Source organism: Onychostoma macrolepis, chromosome 23 (genome assembly GCF_012432095.1).
Source record: "Onychostoma macrolepis isolate SWU-2019 chromosome 23, ASM1243209v1, whole genome shotgun sequence".
Lineage (NCBI taxonomy): Eukaryota > Metazoa > Chordata > Actinopteri > Cypriniformes > Cyprinidae > Onychostoma > Onychostoma macrolepis.
In genome coordinates this window covers 22,411,183-22,434,907 of record NC_081177.1, presented here as the reverse complement: position 1 = coordinate 22,434,907, position 23,725 = coordinate 22,411,183, and the positions used below count along the sequence as shown (strand labels likewise).

Below are 23,725 nucleotides of genomic sequence, written 5' to 3'. Positions count from 1 at the left end.
TGTAGAATTACATGTTTAGCTGTTTCTGACATTTCACAATAAGTGCAGCAATCTGACTCACTTTTCCCTGTGGTGTGCAGGGAAGAATTTAGATTGGTGTGCCCTATGCGGATCCTTCTGCTTCCATATTTTCTGTTTTCAATGCCCAGGCTGAATATTGAATAAGTGTCTCCCTATATGTCTCTTTATTCCAGCTGTCTACCACATGCTTCTGGCTACTGCTTTAATAATACATTCATGGCATATCACAATGCATTCATTGAAATAAAAACAAGCTTTTGGAAGATTCACATGCTACTCAACTGCTTAGACATCACTTGCAGGGAAGACAGCTCTGATTGGTTTTCCTGCAGCTGTACATCATATCATATCCAAAAAGTGCTAAGTAATGTGTAATTATTATGCTTGAAACACACCAATACATACACGCACATACACAAACAAGAGAAGATTTGTTTATGAATGTAAAATAATAAATTGTGTAAAATTACAGCAAAATGATCTCAAAAGCTGAGCAGATACTATTAAAAGAAATAAAGTAATTAAGAAGTATTAAAGAAATAAAGCTATTCCAACCTGCAAACTCACAATAGTTTTGTAGATAGTTTTTTGCATTGCAAATCCCAAAAACCAAATTTATTGACTTAGGAGTAATTTAAGACTTTTTAATAATAATTTAAAAAAAAAAACAACAACTAATAAATGTATGTAATAAATATGCAGCTTTAATATTAAATTAATAAATTAATATTAATAAATTGTTAGTGAAATCTACATGTTATATGTATAGCGGATAAAGTAGACACTAAAAAACAGTTTATTCATACAACTACTTGAAAACAATTCATATTTCATGATAAACTAAATAATTCAGTGTTAAAAGTTAAAAACAAAGCACAAACAAAAAAAATGCACAAAATTATATGTAAATGTATTATGACATATATATTTAAAATGGCTGTCAATCAGTCGTCAAGCGAGTGTCTGCCCACTTCTAGTGGTCAGTGAATAACTCCCATCAGTGTTAACACCCCTCCGTCTCTTTATTTGCAGATGAAAATGATTTAACCAGCACCATGAAGAGCTGATCATATGTAGTTTTGAGGTCTGTAAGTCAGGCCACTGAAAAACCCTGCGTTTGCCAAGTTTATGCAAAAAAATGAAAGCTTTATTGAAAATGCACAGGTTTTTGGACCAATTCAGAAGTGGGAAATTGTTCTGAAATATTCATTATTAAAAAAAAACACAAACATGACATGACCCAAAAAATAAAAGGGAGAGAAACAAACAGTCCAAATGAACAACGGTGTGTAAAGGTTTCAGACACAGCCATGAATCACGCAGCCAGCAGAACAGTTCCACTGCTCGTCATCCAGCGGCTCATGCATACATCTGCACTGCAGATCTCCAGACGAGGCATCAGTGAAGGAGCTCTTAGAGAAGTTCACCCACTCTTCAGTGACGTTTACGCCACACACCTGGCACAGCTCCGCAGCCAGTGCGTCTTTCAGAAAGAGGAGGCGTGCCAGTCTCTGGAGCGGGTAGCGGCAGTTGCGGCTGCTGTGTCCGTGGCTGTAGAGCAGGAGCAGGTCTCTTCTACAGGGCAGCAGGTATCGGTGGACGGCACAGACCTGAATGAAGTCCAGTCTCTGGGCTAGACGGAGCAGCCGAACTGGGTTGCGCTCCATATGTGCTCTGCTCACAGCCAGAGCCAGCTGAACAGCCGGAGAGCTGCGTATCCTCTCGGGCAGCTCAAGAACATGTTGAATGGCTTGAGATGAACCTGAAAACATGAAAAAAATATAACAGTTGATCTGTTTATCTCTTTTAGAACTCCATTAGTGGCTTTTACCATATGTACACTTAAAGAGATAGTTCACCCAAAAATGAGAATTCTGTCATTAATTACTCAGCCTCATGTCGTTCCAAACACGTTAGACCTTCGTTCATCTTGGAACACAAATTAAGATATTTTTGATGCATTCCGAGAGATCTCTCCGACCCTCCCATAGACAGCAAGGGTCCTTACACGATCAAGGCTCAGAAACGCATCAAGGACATCGTTAAAATAATCCATGTGACATCAGTGGCTCAACCGTAATTTTACAAAGCTACGAGAATACTTTTTATGCACAAAGAAAACAAAAATAATGACTTTTTTCAACAATTCGTTTCCTCTGCATCACCCTATAGCGCCATTTTGGAGAGTATAACATACGTAAACAACGTATGAAACGTATGTACGCGTATACCATGTTTATGTTCAGATCAAATTGGAAACGACGTAAACAGCGTATCTGCGTACGGTGCTGCTGATACAGAACAGCATACGTTGTTTACGTATGCGATACTCTCCAAAATGGTGCTATAGGGTGACGCAGAGGAGACAAATTGTTGAATAAAGTCATTATTTTTGTTTTCTTTGCTCATAAAAAGTATTCTCGTAGCTTTGTAAAATTACGGTTGAGCCACTGATGTCACATGGATTATTTTAACGATCTCCTTACTACGTTTCTGAGCCTTAATCTTGTAAGGACCCTTGCTGTCTATTGTGGGTCAGAAAGCTCTCGGAATGCATCAAAAATATCTTAATTTGTGTTCCAAGATGAACGAAGGTCTTACGGGTTTGGAACGACATGAGGATGATTAATTAATGACAGAATTCAAATTTTTGGGTGAACTAACCATTTAAGTGTGACAAAGTAAGCAGTGAAATATGTGCAGAAGCATTAATGTAAATGTGAAAAAACACAATGTACACTTAATTTTAGTGTTATTTATTAAAGCAATAAGCCCAGTGAAGCCGTGGTTTACAGTAAATTTACAACAGATAAGGGGTGTTGTTATGACAAGGAGCAGAGTGTCTAAAACCCCTTAGCTGTTCTTAATTCAATGTAAACTATGGCTTAACTGGGTTTTACTGCTTGTATAAAAGGGTTAGCATGCGCTTAGCCCACCAATTAAGAAGAAATTCACAACAAAATCCGACAAAAATCTAGAATAATTTACAATGGCTCAACCAATCATAATCAAGGACTGGAACTTGACTAGAATGTTTTATAAATACTATTATAGTTTTTATTAATATTTAGCAGTTATTTTCATATTTCATTTTAATTTTAGTTTAAGTTTTAATAATTTAGTTATGTGCTTTTGTCCTTTTCATTAGTTTCTAATTTACTTGCCAACATTTCTAAGTTTTGTTTTTTAAGTTTTTCATCTAATATTTATTTCAGCTTTATTTCAATTAACATAGTTTTTCATCATTTTTGTTTTAGTTTTAATTATAAAAACACACCTAATACCATTCCAAACTATTATTTTGCTACACACTATTATTTATTATTCAGGAAAAAGGTGAAATATTCAGGATTTATTCATTAGCAATTCACCAGACCTGTATACATTTGCTTGGACATAAAATTAATATTACCAGTTATGCAGAAAATTTACTTTGACTTGCCAAAAAAAAAAAAAAAGAAAAATTCTAATAATTTCATGTACATCTTTTTACATTTCCTAGATTAAAGGGGCAATGCGGCTTACCTGACAAAACCTGCTAAGGGTTAAATTAATGTAAGAAAATCATGTAAAGTTGTATGATCTTTTATCAAAAAATTAAACAACATTTTATCAAACAACTGCCTTAATCAGTTAAAAAGCTGTGAAGATATGGATCAAACTACTTCAATTTTAAGCGAAGAACAAATATATTTATTAGGTATGTTACGGTCTCTGACAGACAGCATGTTGAAGCCGTCCAGAGCACCATTTTCTCCTTCTTCTCGGAAAGTGATGATATAGCCAAAACATCCGATAGTGTGGGTTTTATCAGGAAATGTGTGTGTACTCTCTGGACCTCTGCAGGTTTCTCATAAATACTCCCGTGTAATCCTTATCATGTATTTTCTTTTGACAGACAAAATGTTTAATTCAGCTGTCACAGATTCAAAACTTAAAAGAAATGTAGGTTTTTTTTTTCCAAAGAAAGGAGTGGTTTTGATACACAAAGTTGTTTTTATCGTCTCATAAAAAAAATCTTGGTAACACTTAAGAATAGGGAACACTTATTCACTATTAACTACGACTTTTCCCTCAATAAATTCCTAATGTGCTGCTTATTAATAGTTAGTAAGGTAGTTGTTAAATTTAGGTATTGGGTAGGATTAGGGATGCAGAATAAGATCATGTAGAATAAGGCATTAATATGTGCTTAATTAGTACTAATAAATGGCTAATATTCTAGTAATATGCATGCTAATAAGCAAATAGTAAAGAGACCCTAAAATAAAGTGTTACCACTTTATTTGAACCCATGACAATGCAAATCCTGTTGTAAATAATAGTAAAAAATATATATTTTTAAAACTGTCATTCCATTATTTCTCCTTAGCAGTTTTTGATTAATACAAGATTTTAGTCATACAGTTGAAACCTATTTATAAAAAAATCATTAAAAATGGAACAAATCAACAACAACAAAAAACCTTACAGTGAATCAATACACTGAGAGCTCTAGCAGCTTCCTCACTTACCCAAGTTATAGAGAAGACTCAATGCCTGAAACTCGTCTTGATGCTGGTGCTTCCCATCTCTGTAGCTCTCCAGCAACCAGCTCAAGCATTCCTGCAGGTGAGTGTCATTGATGCGCGGGTCAAAATACTGAAGTTGCTGCCCGCAGAGTCTGTAGGAGGCGTAGAGAAGGAAACGCACGCTTTTCTCCAGCACGGCCACACAGTCCGGCCCCGACACACGCTGGATAATCATGTCCTGTCGAACGCTGCGCAGACGGTCAAACACGAAACTGTAGACCTGTGGGTCATAAACAAGACAGGCTTGAAATGCCCATCATATTACAGATAAAGGAATGACAAAATGCCATTTTCATACCTCTGTCCACGGCTGAAAAGTAGAAGAAGCTGCAATGTCATCGACTAGGTAACACACAGTCTTTAAAAGCACAGATGGCGGTCGAAGGTCGCTGGCTCTCGTGGAGTCTTTCCCCGCGGCAGGTCTTGAATACTCTTTGACGGCACGTGAGACATCAGCAGGCGGCAAACGTTCCCGCTCTGTGCCGGCCACCACCTCAAACCTGTGCAGGCGATTCTGTGCTTCCCGCTGGCGTATTTCATAGGCAGGACACATAGTCATACAGGTGCCATGAGGCACTGGGTCCTCAGCTTTCTGCTCCACCACACGTTCCCTGTTCGCTCGACCCTGCTCCTTATGCCTGTGTCCTCGGCCCCTCCTGGACTGATGCCACCTGAACATTAAACAAGACAGAAGACATACAAATAAATGTATAATGTATGACAAACTGACAGCAGCTGCTAATGACTGCTGCAGGTGATTCAGAATTATCTGACACTCAATAATTATTAGACCATATTGCTGAATAGATATATAGAATAGAAAATTATTCTATTTATTAAAATAAAAAAACTTTGATATATGTGACCCTGGACCACAAAACGAGTCATATATTTGTAGCAATAGCCAACAATACAAAGTATGGGTCAAAATTATAGATTTTTTTTTTATGACAAAAATCATATAGGATATTAAGTAAAGATCATGTTGCATGAAGATATTTTGTATATTTCCTACCGTAAATATATCAAAACTTAGTTTTTGATTAGTAATATGCATTGCTAAGAAGTTCATTTGGACAACTTCAAAGGCGATTTTCTCAATATTTGGATTTGTTTTTTTGTTTTTTTTGCACCCTCAGATTCCAGATTTTCAAATAGTTGTATCTCGGCCAAATATTGTCCTAACAAACCATACGTCCATGGAAAGCTTATTTATTCAGCTTTCAGATGAAGCATAAATCTAAATTTCCAAAAATTGACGCTTATGACTGGTTTTGTGGTCCAGGGTCACATTAGTTTCAAGTATTGCAGAAAGGTCTGGAAGATGCTCACTGCGACCTTTTCGAATAATTTTTCTCTTTACTGACATAAATGCATCGCGTTTATGACTGAAAACGGATTATTTCCAAACCGCATGTTATGCAATTATAACAATCTGACATGTGCATTCTGTAACCTGCCAAGTTACTTGTATGTTCTGCTTTATACTGTACGAACGGAGACTGTTTCTGTCTGCGGACACTCTTTGTATCAAATGGTTAAGTTAGGCTTTCTGACTGGTATTTAAACATAATGTGTTCATGGCATATCATCGTGCGTTAATCAAAACAAAAACAAGCTTTTCGGAGACTCACCCGATGCTCATGGCTGTTTTGTTCATTGGTCGGGTCCAGAGCCATAAAGACAGCTCCGATTGGTCGCCGGGTTTCATGCAATTGTACGTCATATCCGACAAGGGCAACGTATTTATTATGCTTTGTAATTTACACATTAAAGATGTTGTTTGTTGTTTTGAAAACGAAAACAAATCTCAGAATCTACTTTCTTATCCTTGTGGGATTTTTTAAATTTTTTTACAAAGGTTTCTTAAGAAAATACCTACTCTTATAGATTTCTTATGTGAAGTATAACATTTAATCAAATCGCTATTAATAAAAATATATACTTTTTTGAAGAAATATGAGATCTTCCGTGTACCGCGATTGATAACCGTTTTGCTTTTTCCCCGTTCCTTCCTGTTTTGTACTATGTGGAAATGTTACACTGTGCATGAATGATTATCTCTCATATATATAATCATTCTAAGATGTATATACTGTTCCTGGAAATGTTCTAGATTCCTAAAATGTGTGTTTGCATTATTGTATTATTTTCTTGAAATAGATTTTGTTTTTTTTTTAGGAAAAGTGGATTGCATATCCGAGCATGAAAAGCAACAACCATAATTTACTTCATAATTCCCTTCACAAGTCAGTTCAGTTAGCGGTAATTAAATGTTAGGTGTAAAAGGACTTTAAAGTTATTAATAAAATATAAGTATGGTATCACATATTCCTCCATCTACATACTAATAATGCTGTTTGGGTTGTTGCTCTTGATTTAAAAACAATTTAGACCATAAAAACATTGAACAAAACACATGAATCAATATGGTTGTTGTTTTTTTAAAATGCACTCCACCACCAGTCTGACTGAACACATGACACATTCTTTTAATCATTATGCAGCAAATGTATGAAATAAACATCTAAAATAAATTGATTATTAACATGCGTTATTTATTTAATTGTAAACCAATGCGATAATGTATCACAGCGTGGAGGGACAAAAGAGAGTCTGGGCTGTGCTCGGTCCGATTTCTTCTTCCTCCAATGACTGCTCGATTAAAACGGTCTCTCGGCTTACAAGTGAGGACACCTCCAGAAGATCAGAAAAAGTCCTAAAATGAAAATAAATCCAAATACATATTCAGTTAAAGTTTAAATAAAGAACAGCACAGAGAAAATATCAAGCTCTGTAAGGTGCGAGTCTTTCTTGTATGGAGACTGAAGCACTCCTACCTTGTCACCTGCTGGCTGATTGCATTAGCTGTATCTTCCATCTGTCTAAGACACTGTTTTGAAGCCTCACAATCAGTGGGAATGTCCTTTGTATAATGTTGCAAGACATGCTCACTCTGATTCAGAGATTCAACAGCTTTGTCTGTGCAAGAGAAATATTATTCAATAAACCGGGTTGGAATCACTATAAAAATCAAAAATCAATTGAATTGACAAAACATTTTCAGATAGAAAGTAAAATATAATATAAAATTGTATCGACTACAAAACAACATTTTTTCCTCTTCAGGTTAAGCAAATCTCACTTAAAAACTGGTCGGCATCTTCTCCGATGTCCACGTTCTTCACAGGAAGACTGTGTCTCGTGGCATCAATGGCAGTGGCAAATGACTTGTAGTCCTCTGCAAATGTGTTTACTGCAGCAGCAACAGGACCTAAAGCCTCCATCTGCATTAAAGAAGAGGGACTCAAATGTGAGATGTGTCAACATGGAGATTTATGCCACAGTGTTAAATGTGTGAAGATGACCTGTAAGTCCAGTAAACTGTTCAGCTGTTTCTGCTTTTCCATCAGCAGATACTGTCGTTTCTTGCGATTAACTTGAGCTGATAACTGCTGCTCTTTCTCCATCACAGCCATAATATTCCTCTCAGCCTCCTCTCGAAATTTTCGGGTATTATGCTCAATCTAGATAGAGAAACATAAAAACTTGACCAAACGAGGGCTTTAAATACACATTTCAAACAAAATATAACATTAAGACAAAAAAAGAAAGAAACATGTAAAATATTTATGCATAAAAATATTTTGGATTAATGTTCATAATTTGCATATCACACATGCATTAGTAGTCATTTCTTTTTGTTTAGTGTTGCTAGCTCTCCTTATTTCAATACATTTTATTTCAGTTATTTTAGTACATCAAGTTAAACAGTTAAAATGAGAAATGTTGCCTTGGCAATTAGCTGAAATAAAGTATTTTATCATTTATTTTATTTCAGGTAATGAAAAGGTTTTTTTTTTTATGGTTTTAAATTTTAGTTTCAATTTTAAATTTTTTGTTAACTATAATAACCCTGGATGTAAAAAGTTTGCTGGATTTTTGTAAAAAAATAAATAAATAAAATGGTTTTATAAATATCTTACAAAAATTAGGGACACAACTGGGAATCCTTATATTGTACTATATCTAATAGTAGTTAAAACACAAATATTTAAATGGTTTTTCTTAATATATTATAATATATGAATAGAATTAGTAATAAAAAAAAAATAAGTTAATTTAATTTATAACCTTAACACTTCACCATAACTTTTAAGAAACCTAATTGATCTAAATCAAGTATTGAAGTCTGAGGATAGGTATCATCAGGAGCAGTGAGTACTAAGGTCATGTCACCATAATTTTGATAAAATAAAAAAAAATCAAATGGTATATTTATGTGAGGCACATTCTAATGACCATCTTTGATTAAATTTAAAGAGAAAATGTTGCCATTTTAAAAACAAATCATAGGTAAATTTGTGAGGCACTTTGAGTAAATTAGATTAACTTAACCTCAGACCTTAGCAGTGAGGAAGGCCAAAATAAACGTCTCCATTGCTATGTCCCTTTCGTCATTATCCAGGTCCACTGTGTTTGGCTGCACAACTTTATCTGGAAAATATAATCAACACTAAGCAAACAGGTCTGGTGAAGAAAGAAAGAAAAAAAAAAGAAAAATCATATTACTCTAGACTTTACCACACCGTTAATGACAGAGACATCAAAATCTGGACGAATGCAGTGACCATCCAAAACAGTCGACTGAAAGACATTTCCTCCCACATTTGAGGATTCCAGAATGCTGGCGACCACTATGAGAAAACATTACATGCTCAATAACACATTCACCAATTATCCTGAAAGGAACATTAACTTATCTAATAAAACAAAGCTTATTCGACAACGTAGATCAAATGCAAAGTGAATATTTCATTTGACACATCTATAGTCTAGCCAAACACTCACAGTTAGAGTCATTGTCTGCCAGACAGCTCATTGTACGTCTGGACAGTACGCCCTCCCTTGGCTTTCGCGGGTTGCTTACTCTGGGAGAGGATGGTCTGGGTGGCATCAGCATTGATTGCTGCTGTACACTGCCCTACAGAACACACCAGCCCTCATATTAATATAAAATGATACAAAGAAATGAGACACAGCAGCACAGATGTTGAAGGATAACATTACTATGGAGACATAACATACAGTTTCTTCCCATTATTTTGCTGTCTGTTACCTTTGAAGGAGCCTTTGTTTCAGTTTGCATGTATCGAGGCTTCACAATCGTGCCTGATGCCAAAAATCAATAAGATCAGATGAAATTGTGAGGATAACATTAATGAGTTATGACACTGAATGCATGGTGGGTGCTCTTACCTTTTGTTTTCCTCCTTGCACCACTGTTATTTCCACCGCTGGCTTCATTTTCAGTGGATAAACTAAAAAAAGAGAGGCTGTCTGAATATCTACATACACGAAACTGATTAAGAGTAAATTCACACAGAAAAGAATGAGTTAAATGACAACCAGATACAGATACAGAGACTCATTTACACATCACAAAACATCTGGCTGAATTTATTGAGTTTAATATGGAGATAGTTCATGACTTTTCGCTGTCATTAGACCAAATAATTATTTAGCAGTAATCGTGTCATCTCACCACGCCATTTTCTGCATAAATTACTTACTTTCATTTTACTCGTGTTTAATTTTTAAATCAAGTCAAGTTGGTTTATTCACTGCCATTATGTCGCCTGGATCACGGTGAGAAAATACTTTAACATATATGTAAAGAAATACATTTTACAATACCAACATTAGCACACGTATTTTCACGAGGTAATACATAACACTTTACACGAAAACCGTGTAAAAACAAGGGAGCCAGATTGATGTTTACATTATTCAAGCAACAAGTTAACATTATATGATGAACTTAATATAAAGAACTGAAGACTTGAAGTAAGACAATCTTACTTTTTCGAGTCACTTGAAGCGGTTTTCTCTACTTTCCGTATATTTAACGGTTTCTTGGATGCCATTATGTTACACAAACCAAAGCTAACGCGAAGACTGTTGTTATGGCTTTTTCAACGCGCGTTTTATTGATTTTCTTCTTCGGTGTTTGAAGCGCTAACATGAGTCACGTTCAGCGCCACCTGTCAGACTGGAGTGTAATTGAACGAATTAAAGTAATCCAACCTGCGAGTATTTTCACAATTTTCCTGTAAATTGCAAAATGATGCAACGTTTTTTTTTTTGTTTTGTTTTTTTTTCATTGTAATGAATTACTTATAGTGAGAGTAAGTTAATTGACTTCCTGTTTTAAATACATGTTATAATAAAAAGCCGTATTTTAACGTAATAAAGTTGTAGCTTTAATATATAAGACTCATACATTCATATGTTCTTAGTAAATGTATGTGCATGACAGATAAATTATGCAATAAAACTGAAACAATTTCGTTTAAAACGATTTACATGTCATGATCAACTAAATAATGCAGAGATTGAAGTTAAAAGCACAAACAAAAAAATGCACGAAATTATATATAAATATATTATGAAGTATTTAATGTATTTAAAATGTTTTCTCCTGTCAGTCAGTTGTCAAGCGATTGTCCGCCCACTTCTCAGTAAGTAACTTAGTGGTCAGTGAATAACTCCCATCAGTGTTAATACCTCTCCGTCTCTTTATTTGCAGATGAAAATGATTTAACCAGCACCATGAAGAGCTGATCATATGTAGTTTAGAGGTCTGTAACTCGGGTAAGTGCAGATATCCATGTGTTTCATATGCGTTTGTTCATCCCTTTGGAATTGAAATGTTAGGATTAGCCATAGTTAGCAAGAAAAGTTAGGTGAGTTAAGCTCAAACTCTTTGTCTGACAACTTTTTAGTGCTTCTTACCAGATATTTGACGGATTTAAGAGATTAATTTATTTAATTATCGTCAAATTTCTTATAATTTGTGAAGCGCTGCTGATTCAGCGTAATGTTGTTGTTATTATTAGCACGTAGCAAGCTAGGAGTGATTCAGAGACGCTCCCACTTTCCCGGATGATTTCAAAAGTTTCTCCATGTGCAAAGAATGAATGCTGATGAATGTAGTTTGGTTATGGGAATTATTGTGAGAACAAATATGCACCTGAAATGTGCTGTATATTCAGTGTTTATGCAATTTTCTGTACGAAACTTTTGTAACGATAAATACTTATGATTCAGATTTCTTCCATGGAAATAACAGCAGTCCAATGCTGTTGTGAGGCTGTTTTCACCAAATCCCTCAATAAATAATAAATATTTATGTGACAGATCAGTTTCCCTGCTCTCTCGTTTCACAGCTCAATGAAAGTTCATGAGAGGTTTGAAGTTTCAGTGTTTCCATTACTGACTCAGTCTGTTTGATGCTTTTGCTAGTCAGTAGTTTTACAGGACTTTAAAGGATCTGCAATAAGTAATGTCATGATTTGTATGCATATTATTGTATTCAGGAATGCTTCTCAAGGTTGTGGTGGGATCATGTGTCATTTGTGCTCTTCAGGGTTGGAGAAAAGCTGGAATGGCCTCTAAACTATTCGACAGACTTCGCCGTACGCTATTCAAAGAAGGGGAGCTTCCTTCAGAGACGGACGGTCACGGAGCAGATGACTTTCCAGAAAGTTCTGAGCTTGAGGATGACACAGACTGCGTGTCGGCCAGACTCGGAGGAACCCTGTGCTTTGAGGGTGATGGGGTCCTGGACTCTGAGGATGCAGGAGACGCGTCAGGGCCAGACAGCGACTCTGACTTTTTTGGAGAGTCCATAGATAATGCATGTAGCAGCACAGGTAGGCATCAATAACACGTGTTTTACAAAGCTGAAATTGTTAGGTATATTCTGCATAGATGAGTAAAATAGAAGAATTTGTATCATGGGTGAACTGAAGTCCAGGATACATATGCAGAAGCTGTTAAAAATATTGTTCAAAAGTTTGGGGTTAGTCATTTATGCTTTCCAAGACTACATTTATTTCTTTAAAATACAGTAAAAACATTAAAATTGTGAAATATTATTACAATTTAAAATAACTGATTTTTATGTTAATATATTTTTAAATATAGTTTATTTCTGTGATGCAAAGCTGAATTTTCAGCATCATAACTCCAGGCTTCAGTGTCACATTTCCTTCAGAAATCATTCTAATTTGATGCTCAAGAAAGATATATTATTATTATTATCATGTCATTCTGCTTAATATTTTTGTGGAAATTTTTTTCAGGATTCTTTGATAAATAGAAAGTAAAAAAAAAAAAAAAAAAACAGCATTTATTTAAAATAGAAATCTTCTTTAACATCTTTACTGTCACTTTTGATCAGTTTAATGCTTCCCTGCTGAATAAAACTATTGATTTTTATTTAATCTTACTGACCCCAAACTTTTAGTTTTACAGTAGTGTGTGCTATTATTATTGTTTTATGAGTTTTAAAAAATAAAAACATAAAATTAGTCTATTTGACTTATACAGCATATAGCAAATGTTCTGAACTCATATGATAAGGAATAGGCTAGATTCAAATTTGGTTCAGGCTTCACTGAAAATCATCTCAGCACTTGCAGTTCTTGAATCACATTCTCCATTCTGTGTATTCAAACTGATGTGTCACCAAACAAACTGGAAAGCAGTGGTTTTTGATGTCGATGTAAAATCTGTCAGCTTTGGCCGTTATGTACTGCCATTGTAAAGAGCTTGTATGGAGAAAATCCTTTTTTTAAAAACATCACGTGTTTTGTAACGAGCTCTTCCTATAAGCTTGAACACGTTTGATATGGTTCTTGTGAATTTACAATAATCTATTTGTAGGCAGATTTCACTTCTTCTTTTTAGTTCACTTGATGCTTCACAGTTGCAGCTAATCTTGTCTTTGGTTTATAGAAACCAGCCCAATAGGTCCTTCCCCAAAAACCTCCAACATGATCACCAGACAACTACAAGAAAACTGGCGGAGCTCAAAAACTCGTTGCATTCCTGAAAAACTTATTTTTGAGGTGACTGACGCCAGTGTTGTGCATGATACAAATTCCAAGTATGTGGTAAGTACACTAACACCAGCTGTTTCAAGAAACATTTTTCAGTCTGTCAATTTTTTTTTGTACTGTCACCAAAACATCACCAAGCATTTTAAATTTGGGAAAAAGACAAATTAGACTGTTCACACCAAAGAAAGGAAAATACTTGTAAAAATGTAGTTTAAAACACATGCACGCTCTTAGAAATGTACTCTTTGTATAAATATTGGTTTCATATGGATTTGAAAAACTTTAATATAAATTTAATAACTCTAAAAATGTCTCCATAAAAACTATTGGTCACACAACATAACTTCAGTTTGGTGGGCAAATATTTTGTAGTTCTGTCAAACGATTAATCGCATCCAAAATAAAAGTTTTTGTTTACATAATATATGTGTGTGTATTGTGTATATTTATTATGTATATATAAATAGACACACATTCATGTATATATTTAAGAAAAATGTTACGTTTATATATTAAATATGATATAAATTATATGAATATAAAATGTACATATAAATATTTTCAAAATATATGCTGTATGTGTGTATTTATATATACACATATATTATGTAAACAAAAACTTTTATATTGGATGCAATTAATCGCGATTAATCGCTTGACAGCACTAATAATTTGTTAAAATATTTTTTCAAATTGTTTTTATAGAAATAATAATAAAAAAAGTGATAAGATTTCATTTGAAAAAATCTGAAACTTTTTCTTTATTATTATGTCAGGAAAGTTGTATCACCCTGACAATTTAGGTTTCATGCCCCAAAAAAAGATCAAAATTAATTTAATTTTAATTTAAAAATTAATTTTAATAAAAAGAAATTAAAAATGGGCTCATCACAAAAAAAGTATATTCAGGCTATTGGGTTCATGAACTGAATTCTTTATAGTGCTGTCAATCGATTAAAAAAAGGTAAACTATTAATGTAATTTATTTGCACATTTTTCTGTAATTAATTGCAATTAATCGCATATTACTTTAATAAATTTATATTGTCAAAACACAAGTCAAAGGATGACAGGGAAAAAAAATGGATGCTGCATTAATTGCATTAAAAAATGCCCTAGTCTTTTTCTTTTTGGACAAAAAAGAAAACGTTCACGTCACGTAATTGACCCATTTATCAGTTGCAGGTTTTGTTTTTCTGATTTCACATGAAATCAAATACACTTGTGGTCTTTCTCATTAGCTCTACACGATTCACGTAATCCATTCTGGGACGTTTGACAAAACTCCCGCGGTCATCACGCGGCGCTACACTGACTTCGAGCGTCTACACAGCCGCTTGCGCCGCCGCCACGGAGACGAGATGGATGGCGTGTTCTTCCCTCGCAAGAAGCTGCGCAAGAACTTCGCCGCCGAGACCATTGCCAAGCGCAGCCGGGCATTCGAGCAGTATCTGACCCACCTTCACTCCCTTCCTGAACTACGGATCACACCTACGTTTCTTGAGTTCTTCTACCTGGGTGATCTGCGCGCGGGCCAGATGCTGATGCGAGTGGGCCGGTACCAAGACGCCCTGGGCTCTCTTCTCAATGCTCTGCGACTCCAGGAGAAGTTAGGATGCCATCAGCTCCTGCAGCTCAACCAGCTCCAGAGGGTTCATTGGTTCTTCACGCTCTCCGCCTTGGTCACCTGCTTTCAAGAACTAGAACAGCTCAGTGAGGCTCAGGAACACTGCGACCGAGCCCTGCAGGACCTAGCGCCTTCCCAGGAGGCTTTGCAGCAGCACCAGTTGCACCCTCTGCTCATCCCGCTCCTCCAATCCAACGTCAGGCTGTCCTGGAAGATCTCGAAGGACAAGAGGCGCTGGGAGGCTCTTCTGCAGGACATCCAGGAGCAGGGGATTGATATCGGGAATCAGCCCAACCTAAAGGAGTGTCTAATTAAAGAGAGCATCGAGGACAGTGAAGGGCTGGTCAGGGCTAAGAGCAAAAGTGAAGATGCCCCGTAAGAATTCAGGTTTATTATTGTTTTGAATATGAGCATTAGAGGTTATGAGGGATGATTCTGATATGTATGATAGTTTACTAAGGAAACCTGTGGAATTAATACTAACTTGTATAATGCACAATATGCAAAATACACATACATTTCATGGGCACATTTCAGTAGTATTTATTATAGACTTATTCTTTATTTGGCAACTCTTTACTATATGATTCAATTTGTTAACATTACTTAAAGGAGTAGTTGACCAAAAATGAAAATATGCTTAAAATTTACTCACCCTCAGGCCATCCAAGACGTAGATGAGTTTGTTTTTTCATCAGAACAGATTTGGAGAAATTTAGCATTATATCACGTGCTCAACAATGGATCCTCTGCAGTGAATGGGTGCCGTCAGAATGAGAGTCCAAACAGCTGATAAAAACATTACAATAATCCAAAAGTAATCCACATGACTCAAATCTGTCAGATAATGTGTGGTGTGAAGTGAAAAGCTGCATGTTTGCAAGAAACAAATCCATCAAGACATTTTTAACATTAAACTCTCGATTCTGGTGAAATTATTTTATAATAATTAGTGCTGTCAAATGATTAATCACGATTAATCGCATCCAAAATAAAAGTTTTTGTTTACATGATATGTGTGTGTATTGTGTATAGTTATTATGTATATATAAATACACACACATACAGCATATATTTTGAAAATATTTACATGTATATATTTATATACATATAATTTGTATCATATATAAATATTTAATATATAAACGTTACATATTTTTCTAAAATATATACATGCATGTGTGTGTTTATATATACATAATAAATATACACAGTACACAGACCTATCATGTAAACAAAAACCTTTATTTTGGATGAGATTAATCGCGATTAATCGTTTGACACACTAATAATAATGCTTCCTCTAGTGAAAAAGTCAATTTCCTGTTGTCCTCTCATTTTGTATTTTGGACTGTTTTTACTTATAAATGGTGCTTGATCTCTGCATATTTCTCCCCTGATTCAGATGAAATGAGACTTTTTCACAGGAGAAAGTTATATTATGAAACTCGTATTTTAGCCAGTTTGACGTTAAAAACATCTTAGTGATGGATGGTTTAATATAAACATGACTCTTTTCTCTTTGCAAGTTGTTAATTGATGGACTAGAGTCGTGTGGACTACTTATGAATTATGTTTTTATCAGCTGTTTGGACTCTCATTCTGACGGCACCCATTCACTGCTAAATAATATATTTAATTTCTCCAAATATGTTCTGATGAACAAACTCTTCTACATCTTGGATGGCCTAATGGTGAATAAATGTTCAGCAAATTTTGATCTTTGGGTGAACTATTCCTTTAATGCATTCGGCATTATAAACTAATAATACTTATGCAGAGTTTAATTTCTACACTAAATATGCTAAAACATTTTTCAAGTTTAAATTAACAGTAGTTAATGATCAAGTCAGCAATAAAGTAATTTATAAATTAATATTCAACTGCATTAATAAATGCTGAAATATATATGAAGAGTTCATTTGCAAAAACAGATAAATCATGTTTTTTCATTGTGCATTCCAATTAATGTCGATGAAACTGCAGTTTTTGTTTTTTTGACTAGGTTAAAAAAATAACTAAAAAAACAGCTAACTAACACAAAACACAATAAAAACGATAACAATAAAAAACATGATTTTTGAAAATTAAAAAAAAAATCTGTTTTTGCAAATAAACTCTTCTCATATATGTGTATATATATATATATATATATATATATATATATATATATATATATATGCATTTATTATTATTAGTAGTAGTAGTTTATTATAGCTCTAATGCTTTAACTGGTGTCAACAAATTGAACTTGTAAATTGTTACCCTTTATTTTTGTATCCTATAAAATCGTCACCTGGGAACCGTGTTTTGGTGTGACACAGAACTTTTGAACCACTTAATTCCTTATTTTCAGCTGTCATGAGTTGCAGCCCGGTTGTTTTGTGTCTTATGTTTAGTAGCCTTGAGCTACACAAACTATCAGCCTTCATTTAGCACCTCTAGCACACATTATTTAGAGTGGACATTGGAAAGAATTAAACGAGGCTGTCTACTCTAAATTCTGCTGTTTACATTCAGCTACCTTGGACTGATTTGCCTTTTTGGTGAAGAATGCAGTATGGATTATTAAAGTAAAGGGAATTTCCTCTTTCGGTGTAAATTATAAATTGATTGATTGTCAGATACTGCTACAACAGCTTTTGGTGCTGTGAACTACAATTTGAATCTTTATGTTTTGTTGTTGAGCTCAGAGTGCTTTTAAAACTTCAGGTCACAACAGTTTATTTAGGCAGTGCAAATAACACTAAACATTGCTTTTTTAAATGTTTTTTTTTTTCAAAATAATATGATTGATGCCTTGATATTTCAGACAGAGCCTTTTTATTGAATAAATACGCTCAAAAATTCAATGTATACTGGTTAAACAGATTACGGTCTTTCCCTACGTTACCTACTAAATTTTAACTTGAATATATTTATTTATATATTTATTTATACTCTTCACAAAGCTGTTTTACAAGTTTTCACACATTTGGTAATTTTAAAGGTGCATTTTGGCAAACTAAAAAGCCTTTGCAATAACTAAATGCTTCCAGGTTTTTATTTCAATTTTGTATTTCAAATGATTTTATGCACTGAAATTGTTCAAGGAAAATTCCAGTTTGTAGGTCAATAAACTATTTGCACCGCTCTTGAACTGAATTTGCACTGTTCTTTGTTATTGGAAAATTATCATTTGTGTTATATTCTCCTCTCCTTTTTCAGGTTCATCGGTAAGTTTGGGTGAGAGAGCAGACTGTGAATTTTAGTATTTATTAATTTATTTTTAGTAAGTTATTTAGTCATGTTGTTCTATCTGTCTTTCGAATCATATTTAAAACCATATTTAAAGACAGTTTCAGCCTCCGGGGGCACAATTGCATAAACTGTTTAGACTAGCCTTACAAGTTAGTCATTAAATTTGTTTTTTCTTTAAGACTGGTCATAACTTGTACAGTCAGTTACATAAAAAAAAAAAAAAACAGTTCTAATTTGAATCCAGAAAGTAAGACTGATTACCTCTTGGCTAACTACTAGTTGGCTAGGCTAGTTTTTAAGTCATAGGTGACTGTTTATGCAACTGGCCCCATTTTTTAAATCTTAAACCTATGGCCTTTTGACTTTGTTGTTTTTTGTACATTTTTTAAATGACAAAATTCAATTTTGAGGGCCCCTCACACATACTGTTCTCTAAGAGCACTAAATATGGTATGCACTATACAGCACTGACAACACAAACACCTACAGCTCATTTTTAAGCACCTGTCATCTGCCATCTAGTGGTCACATAAAACTTTATAGCATTCCACTAAATGCACATTAACGTGTCAATGCACAATCTGTTCCAAAGCCATGCATACAGTCTATTCTATACAAAGGGCTCTATTCACATGAAATCATATTGCAATATGGTACCGCTAACATGCATGACTGCTGCCAAATATATTTCAATGTGCCTCATCTGCAGAGGAAATGTCAAAAGTCCATGGGGAGAAAAAAAAAAGATGTGCTGTGCAACTGCTTCCATGCAGAAATTGAGGGGTTTCCATTGAGTTTACTTCTGTGAAAATTGTCCAGTGTGTAAGAGATTAGTTTCAGATCAGCTCACACACTGCCATAAAGACTAAAAAGTCTGGTATGACTGTGTTGTTCATAATCAAAATAAAGTATCATACTTCATTCAAACTTGCACTGTAAATAAAGATTGTTGGAGTATGACTTAAAAGAAAATACAACTTCACTCTTTCCATTTCAAATTTTCACGTTTAATTAAATGTGTTAACTGCCGTTTTTCAGTGTATTATGAAAAAAAAAACAAAAAAACATTTCACTTTTTGCAAACATCCATTGCAAACATATCTGGCTCTACTGCAGTCAAGGGCATTTACAGATCAAGTGATTAAAAAATACAAATTTCTGGAACTGAGTAGGCTAGCGCTTGCATGTGCCAACATATATAAAGCAAACATACACCATCTTGGATCTTTAAAAACAGTCAAAGGTACCCAAATGCCCACATGTTTTATTGCTTGCCAGAACAAATCATCCCGCCTCCGACTCACGCTATTGGTTGAGAGCGGGCTTCAAGTGTTCTGATTGGTTGACTGGCGCGGCCCGCAGTCAATACTTTGTAGTCTGGAGAAAAGTGAATTCTTTGGACGACCGTTTAGTAATATTTGACGAACCGTAGGGGGTGTATGCATGCACACTACTTAAAACATCGTTTTAAAAACGCAAACAAAAACAACTTGAAGCATGAGTGTGTACTGTTCCCTTTTTTACAGATAGGATGGCAAAGCTATTCTAAACTAATGAGCAGAACCGCATGTCGCGAGGTTCAGTAGATAGTGTTGTTTTTTTTCTCTTCATTTTTTTCTCTTCATCTCGAAGCTCTCCGCTCCTCCTGACTCTGACTCTGACTCGCTGACTTTTCCAGCAGTTCATTGTGTGACCGCAGCTCGAGAGGATGACGGCTCGAGTGTGTTGTTTGGTGAGTGTGTTTTTATTGTGTCTGTCTGGATGCTTGAGCACAACAGACGCGGCTCCAGGACCAAACTGCACAGGTGAGAAGATCCATGTTCTTTTAACTTCATCACGCAGCCCCAAGAAATGCATTAATGTGCTTACAAACAGAGCTGGGGAGTAACTGATTACATGTAATCTGGATTACGTTATCAGATTCCAAAAATGGAGTACCTGAAATTAGATTAAAGTACATATTAAAACACTCGTAATCAGATTTTATGGATTACATAATGATTATTCATAATTTATTGATTCTCCATCTGTCTAACTAACTCATCTTTTAGCCTACTGCTTATATAAGTCTTCCAGTTTTGTGGACATTCACACACAGATCAGTCATTAGTCATGTGGTTCACAGCATTCAACCACTGGATTTACAAAAATAACTTCAGGTTTAAGAAGTGTTTCAACTAGTGATGAACACAGTCATTTTCATTTGAATTATGACTCATTCAAAGACATGGACATGTTAAAATGCATAAATTCACCAACTTTTCCCCCCCATCTGATTCTTTCACCTAATATATTTACTTGGAAGTACCCCTGAGATTTTAAAATAAATATTTTAATAATGAAGTATCACATTTTCATGTTCGTGTTTTGCATTTTTTCAGTAAGTGGTTTATTTTGATGCATTTTAAAATAGTTTTAATTTAACATTAGCTTTTCTTTAAACTCATAAGCCCCCTACAGTTCCTTCACAAACCCACTTTGGGAAACCTTGACACAATGTAATGTTTAATGCACTTCATGTTGTTGATAACAGCAAATAGAGTATATTTTATTACTCTTTGTATTTTTATATGGCACATGTAAATCAATAGTCTGATTACATTACCTAAAATATGTTACTAAGTAGAATTTTTGTCATGTAATTTGGAATCAGTAACGGATTACAATTTGTAAGTAATCTGCCCAGCTCTGCTTATAAAATATGATATTATTACAATTTACGAACGTTCAGTGCAGACTTCCAGTGAAAGGTGAACTATGTGCATTAGTTCAGATTAAATATATAAATTCAAGAAAAATACATACAGTGACCAATATTATTGAAAGACCAATATCATAATTTTTTTTTACAGTAAAACAAGAATATTAATAATAACATGGTTACGAATTTTTTTAACCGGATATGCATGCCATCAAATGCATGCATTTCTGAATTTGTTTTGAATTGAAATATTGTAAGGGTAGTCATGAAGATAACAATTATTTTGAATACATACATTTGGGTTGGTTACAACAGTAAATTAATAAACTAAATGTTAACTGATGTTTTCTATTAGTATTACTATTCACTGTTATACACAAAGAGTAACACTGAGAAAAAATTAGGTGAAACTATTTTCACTCAGAAATTGCTAGCGAATTTCACAAAGTAAACACATTGAATTAAATGTGAAATTTTCAAGTAGAAAATCTGAAATAGTATTATTCTTGTGAAACATACTGCACTACATACTGTTTTATTTACATCTTCTAAAAATCATTTTTGACAGTGTAGGTTGTTGCAGCAATTTCTATTTGAAACGGACACAGTTTAGGCATGAATCTGACTTTAATTTGAGGCAGATGCATATGTGAATATCACTAAAGTTCGAGACACATTTTGGAAAGCCACTGACTAACAGATGCTGAGTCAAACTCTTGCATCAGTCCCTGGTCTCTCCTGCTCTTCTGTAGTGGTGGGTCACTGTCCGGCGAAGCTGACGGTCGTGCCGTCCAGTCGGGGATGTGTTTCTGATAAAGACTGCTCTGGAGGACACAAATGCTGTGTCTTTGACTGCGGGGCTGTGTGTGTGCCGCCTGCTTTCAGTAAGAAATACACCACATTACATTTAATAGAAATACTGAAACACGATTTTATTTTAGTTGCAACTTCAAAAATAACTTTATACAGTAATGCATTCAGCATGCAGTGGTATGGTGTCTCTGTCATGTGTCTGTGTAACAGCAAAGCCAGGAGTGTGTCCACGCAGAAAATTTGGAGCAGGAATGTGTGCCGAGTTCTGTGTCAATGACAGCGACTGTCCAAACATTGAGAAATGCTGCAGCAATGGATGTGGACATGAATGTACGGCTCCATATACAGGTATGAATATTATATTATATTATATTATATTATATTATATTATATTATATTATATTATATTATATTATATTATATTATATTATATTAATTATATTATATTATATTATATTATATTATATTATATTATATTATAAATGTTTGGGTTAGCTTTCTCAATTCCTCTCAATTTGTGTTTTATTTGTAATAAGTATTATTTAATGTTATTTTGTTGTTATAAAAGCATGAATATTATTTTATTTAATGTTTAATATTTAAGCTTTCTTATTTTATTATAATAATTATTACAAATAATATGAAGTAGTACATCATGTTATTATGTTGTTATGCAGGTATTTATATTATATTATATTATATTATATTATATTATATTATATTATATTATATTATATTATATTATATTATATTATATTATATACGCTTAGATCAGCTTTCTTTCTGCCTCTCTGTTTGTGTCCTATTTTGCAATAAGTATTATTCAGTGTTATGTTGTTATACAGGTATGAATATTATTTTATTCTATTATTTTATTTCATGTTTGGGTTTGCCTTTCAGTTTGTATCTTTTTTATTTAATAATTATTACATATTATATATAATATAGTACTGTTCCAGGGTGGCTTTACAAAATGAAGAAAAATAAATAAAATTAATACCTATAGTACAATTCACTCTTTAAGTAAAATGATGTTGCTTTGAGTGTTTAGTGCAGTATATCTGAGACTGAATGCTGCTGATTGGACAAACTGTTTGTCTGTGTCCATGCAGTGAAGCCTGGTCGATGTGCCCTACCGAAGGGGACTCCAATGTGTGCAGAATACTGTTACCATGATGGCCAGTGTCCTGCTGAACAGAAATGTTGCCCAACCACCTGCGGTCATGCATGCAGCGAACCGTGCTGATTCAACTATTGGAAGAAAGAGTCAATGGAAGATTGATTTTGCATAATAATACATACTTTTTTTAGGGTTTTTTTAACCATTTAATGCTTTATTCTTAGGAGTTGTTTCCCCTTTTTATAACCACCTAATAAACCTCAGTTTCAGTAAACCTTCTTTCAATGGTTGAGTTATTTGGCCACAAAATAACAAAGAAAATTGCTTCATTGAAGAGTTGGTATTTTTGGTATGCCAGTGTTCGTTTAGCTGTTCTTTTCTCATATAACAGCTCATTGGCATCAGTGCTTAGGAATGCACAAGTTCCCCTCCCCAAGACCCAAACACGTGCAAAACGTCTTGTAATGAAAGAGACCTCTGTTTCCATCCTCTCCAGGAGCTTGGCAGCAAAAGGGTCAAAACATTTGTCAGCAAAAACATGACAGTGATGGAAAAGCCTTGAACTAAAGCACTAAGTTACAAGAAATGAAACAGTCAAAGAATGCTGAGGTTAGTGTGCATCAGCTTCCAGGAATGCGAACAGACTGTGAATTCTGTCTGGAGGGAAACAGAGCAAAGTTTGCATCTTTTGTGTAAGAAACGCAACATTTGATTATTCAATTTTTT

At 34.4% G+C, this 23,725-nt stretch overlaps 4 protein-coding genes across 6 annotated transcripts; 2 read left to right on the top strand and 2 right to left on the bottom strand.

Annotated features, from left to right (window-relative positions):
• Positions 1–718: 718 nt before the first annotated feature.
• Positions 719–6,312, bottom strand: sac3d1 (SAC3 domain containing 1). 2 transcript variants are annotated; one of them, XM_058763656.1, is made up of 4 exons: positions 6,227–6,312; positions 4,891–5,263; positions 4,536–4,812; positions 719–1,783 (listed from the first exon to the last, which is right to left on the bottom strand). In XM_058763656.1, the coding sequence occupies exons 1-4, from the start codon at positions 6,301–6,303 to the stop codon at positions 1,320–1,322; spliced, it is 1,191 nt and encodes a 396-aa protein (XP_058619639.1). In that variant the 5' UTR covers positions 6,304–6,312; the 3' UTR covers positions 719–1,319. The 2 variants fall into 2 exon arrangements, with proteins under 2 accessions (XP_058619639.1, XP_058619640.1); XM_058763657.1 differs by lacking the exon at positions 6,227–6,312 and adding an exon at positions 5,931–6,117.
• A 730-nt stretch (positions 6,313–7,042) lies between these two features.
• On the bottom strand, positions 7,043–10,606 carry haus8 (HAUS augmin like complex subunit 8). The gene is made up of 10 exons (XM_058763847.1): positions 10,455–10,606; positions 9,852–9,913; positions 9,712–9,764; positions 9,444–9,576; positions 9,182–9,289; positions 8,998–9,089; positions 7,961–8,119; positions 7,738–7,879; positions 7,433–7,574; positions 7,043–7,311 (listed from the first exon to the last, which is right to left on the bottom strand). The coding sequence occupies exons 1-10, from the start codon at positions 10,517–10,519 to the stop codon at positions 7,182–7,184; spliced, it is 1,086 nt and encodes a 361-aa protein (XP_058619830.1). The 5' UTR covers positions 10,520–10,606; the 3' UTR covers positions 7,043–7,181.
• Positions 10,607–11,072: 466 nt separating this feature from the next.
• On the top strand, positions 11,073–18,253 carry snx21 (sorting nexin family member 21). 2 transcript variants are annotated; one of them, XM_058764541.1, is made up of 5 exons: positions 11,073–11,113; positions 11,182–11,246; positions 12,022–12,307; positions 13,395–13,552; positions 14,740–18,253. In XM_058764541.1, the coding sequence occupies exons 3-5, from the start codon at positions 12,040–12,042 to the stop codon at positions 15,502–15,504; spliced, it is 1,191 nt and encodes a 396-aa protein (XP_058620524.1). In that variant the 5' UTR covers positions 11,073–11,113; positions 11,182–11,246; positions 12,022–12,039; the 3' UTR covers positions 15,505–18,253. The 2 variants fall into 2 exon arrangements, with proteins under 2 accessions (XP_058620524.1, XP_058620526.1); XM_058764543.1 differs by having other exon boundaries at positions 11,109–11,246.
• A 1,474-nt stretch (positions 18,254–19,727) lies between these two features.
• On the top strand, positions 19,728–23,287 carry wfdc2 (WAP four-disulfide core domain 2). The gene is made up of 4 exons (XM_058763570.1): positions 19,728–20,170; positions 21,819–21,950; positions 22,090–22,227; positions 22,992–23,287. The coding sequence occupies exons 1-4, from the start codon at positions 20,074–20,076 to the stop codon at positions 23,123–23,125; spliced, it is 501 nt and encodes a 166-aa protein (XP_058619553.1). The 5' UTR covers positions 19,728–20,073; the 3' UTR covers positions 23,126–23,287.
• The last annotated feature ends 438 nt before the right edge of the window (positions 23,288–23,725 follow it).

What these genes read in the sequence shown, in the direction of transcription:
- haus8 (XM_058763847.1), bottom strand. Translation starts at nt 10,519, where the DNA reads ATGGCATCCAAGAAACCGTTAAATATACGGAAAGTAGAGAAAACCGCT. An exon ending in GCTTCAAGTGACTCGAAAAA is followed by an intron (nt 9,914 to 10,454) that starts GTAAGATTGTCT and finishes CTCTTTTTTTAG; the next exon opens with TTTATCCACTGAAAATGAAG. An exon ending in TGGCCTTCCTCACTGCTAAG is followed by an intron (nt 8,120 to 8,997) that starts GTCTGAGGTTAA and finishes TTCTCTATCTAG; the next exon opens with ATTGAGCATAATACCCGAAA.
- wfdc2 (XM_058763570.1), top strand. Translation starts at nt 20,074, where the DNA reads ATGACGGCTCGAGTGTGTTGTTTGGTGAGTGTGTTTTTATTGTGTCTG. An exon ending in GTGTGTGCCGCCTGCTTTCA is followed by an intron (nt 21,951 to 22,089) that starts GTAAGAAATACA and finishes TCTGTGTAACAG; the next exon opens with CAAAGCCAGGAGTGTGTCCA. An exon ending in ATGTACGGCTCCATATACAG is followed by an intron (nt 22,228 to 22,991) that starts GTATGAATATTA and finishes GTGTCCATGCAG; the next exon opens with TGAAGCCTGGTCGATGTGCC.
- snx21 (XM_058764541.1), top strand. Translation starts at nt 12,040, where the DNA reads ATGGCCTCTAAACTATTCGACAGACTTCGCCGTACGCTATTCAAAGAA. An exon ending in TAATGCATGTAGCAGCACAG is followed by an intron (nt 12,308 to 13,394) that starts GTAGGCATCAAT and finishes TTTGGTTTATAG; the next exon opens with AAACCAGCCCAATAGGTCCT. An exon ending in ATACAAATTCCAAGTATGTG is followed by an intron (nt 13,553 to 14,739) that starts GTAAGTACACTA and finishes CTTTCTCATTAG; the next exon opens with CTCTACACGATTCACGTAAT.
- sac3d1 (XM_058763656.1), bottom strand. Translation starts at nt 6,303, where the DNA reads ATGAAACCCGGCGACCAATCGGAGCTGTCTTTATGGCTCTGGACCCGA. An exon ending in AAAACAGCCATGAGCATCGG is followed by an intron (nt 5,264 to 6,226) that starts GTGAGTCTCCGA and finishes TTTAATGTTCAG; the next exon opens with GTGGCATCAGTCCAGGAGGG. An exon ending in GAGTCTTCTCTATAACTTGG is followed by an intron (nt 1,784 to 4,535) that starts GTAAGTGAGGAA and finishes TCATGTTTTCAG; the next exon opens with GTTCATCTCAAGCCATTCAA.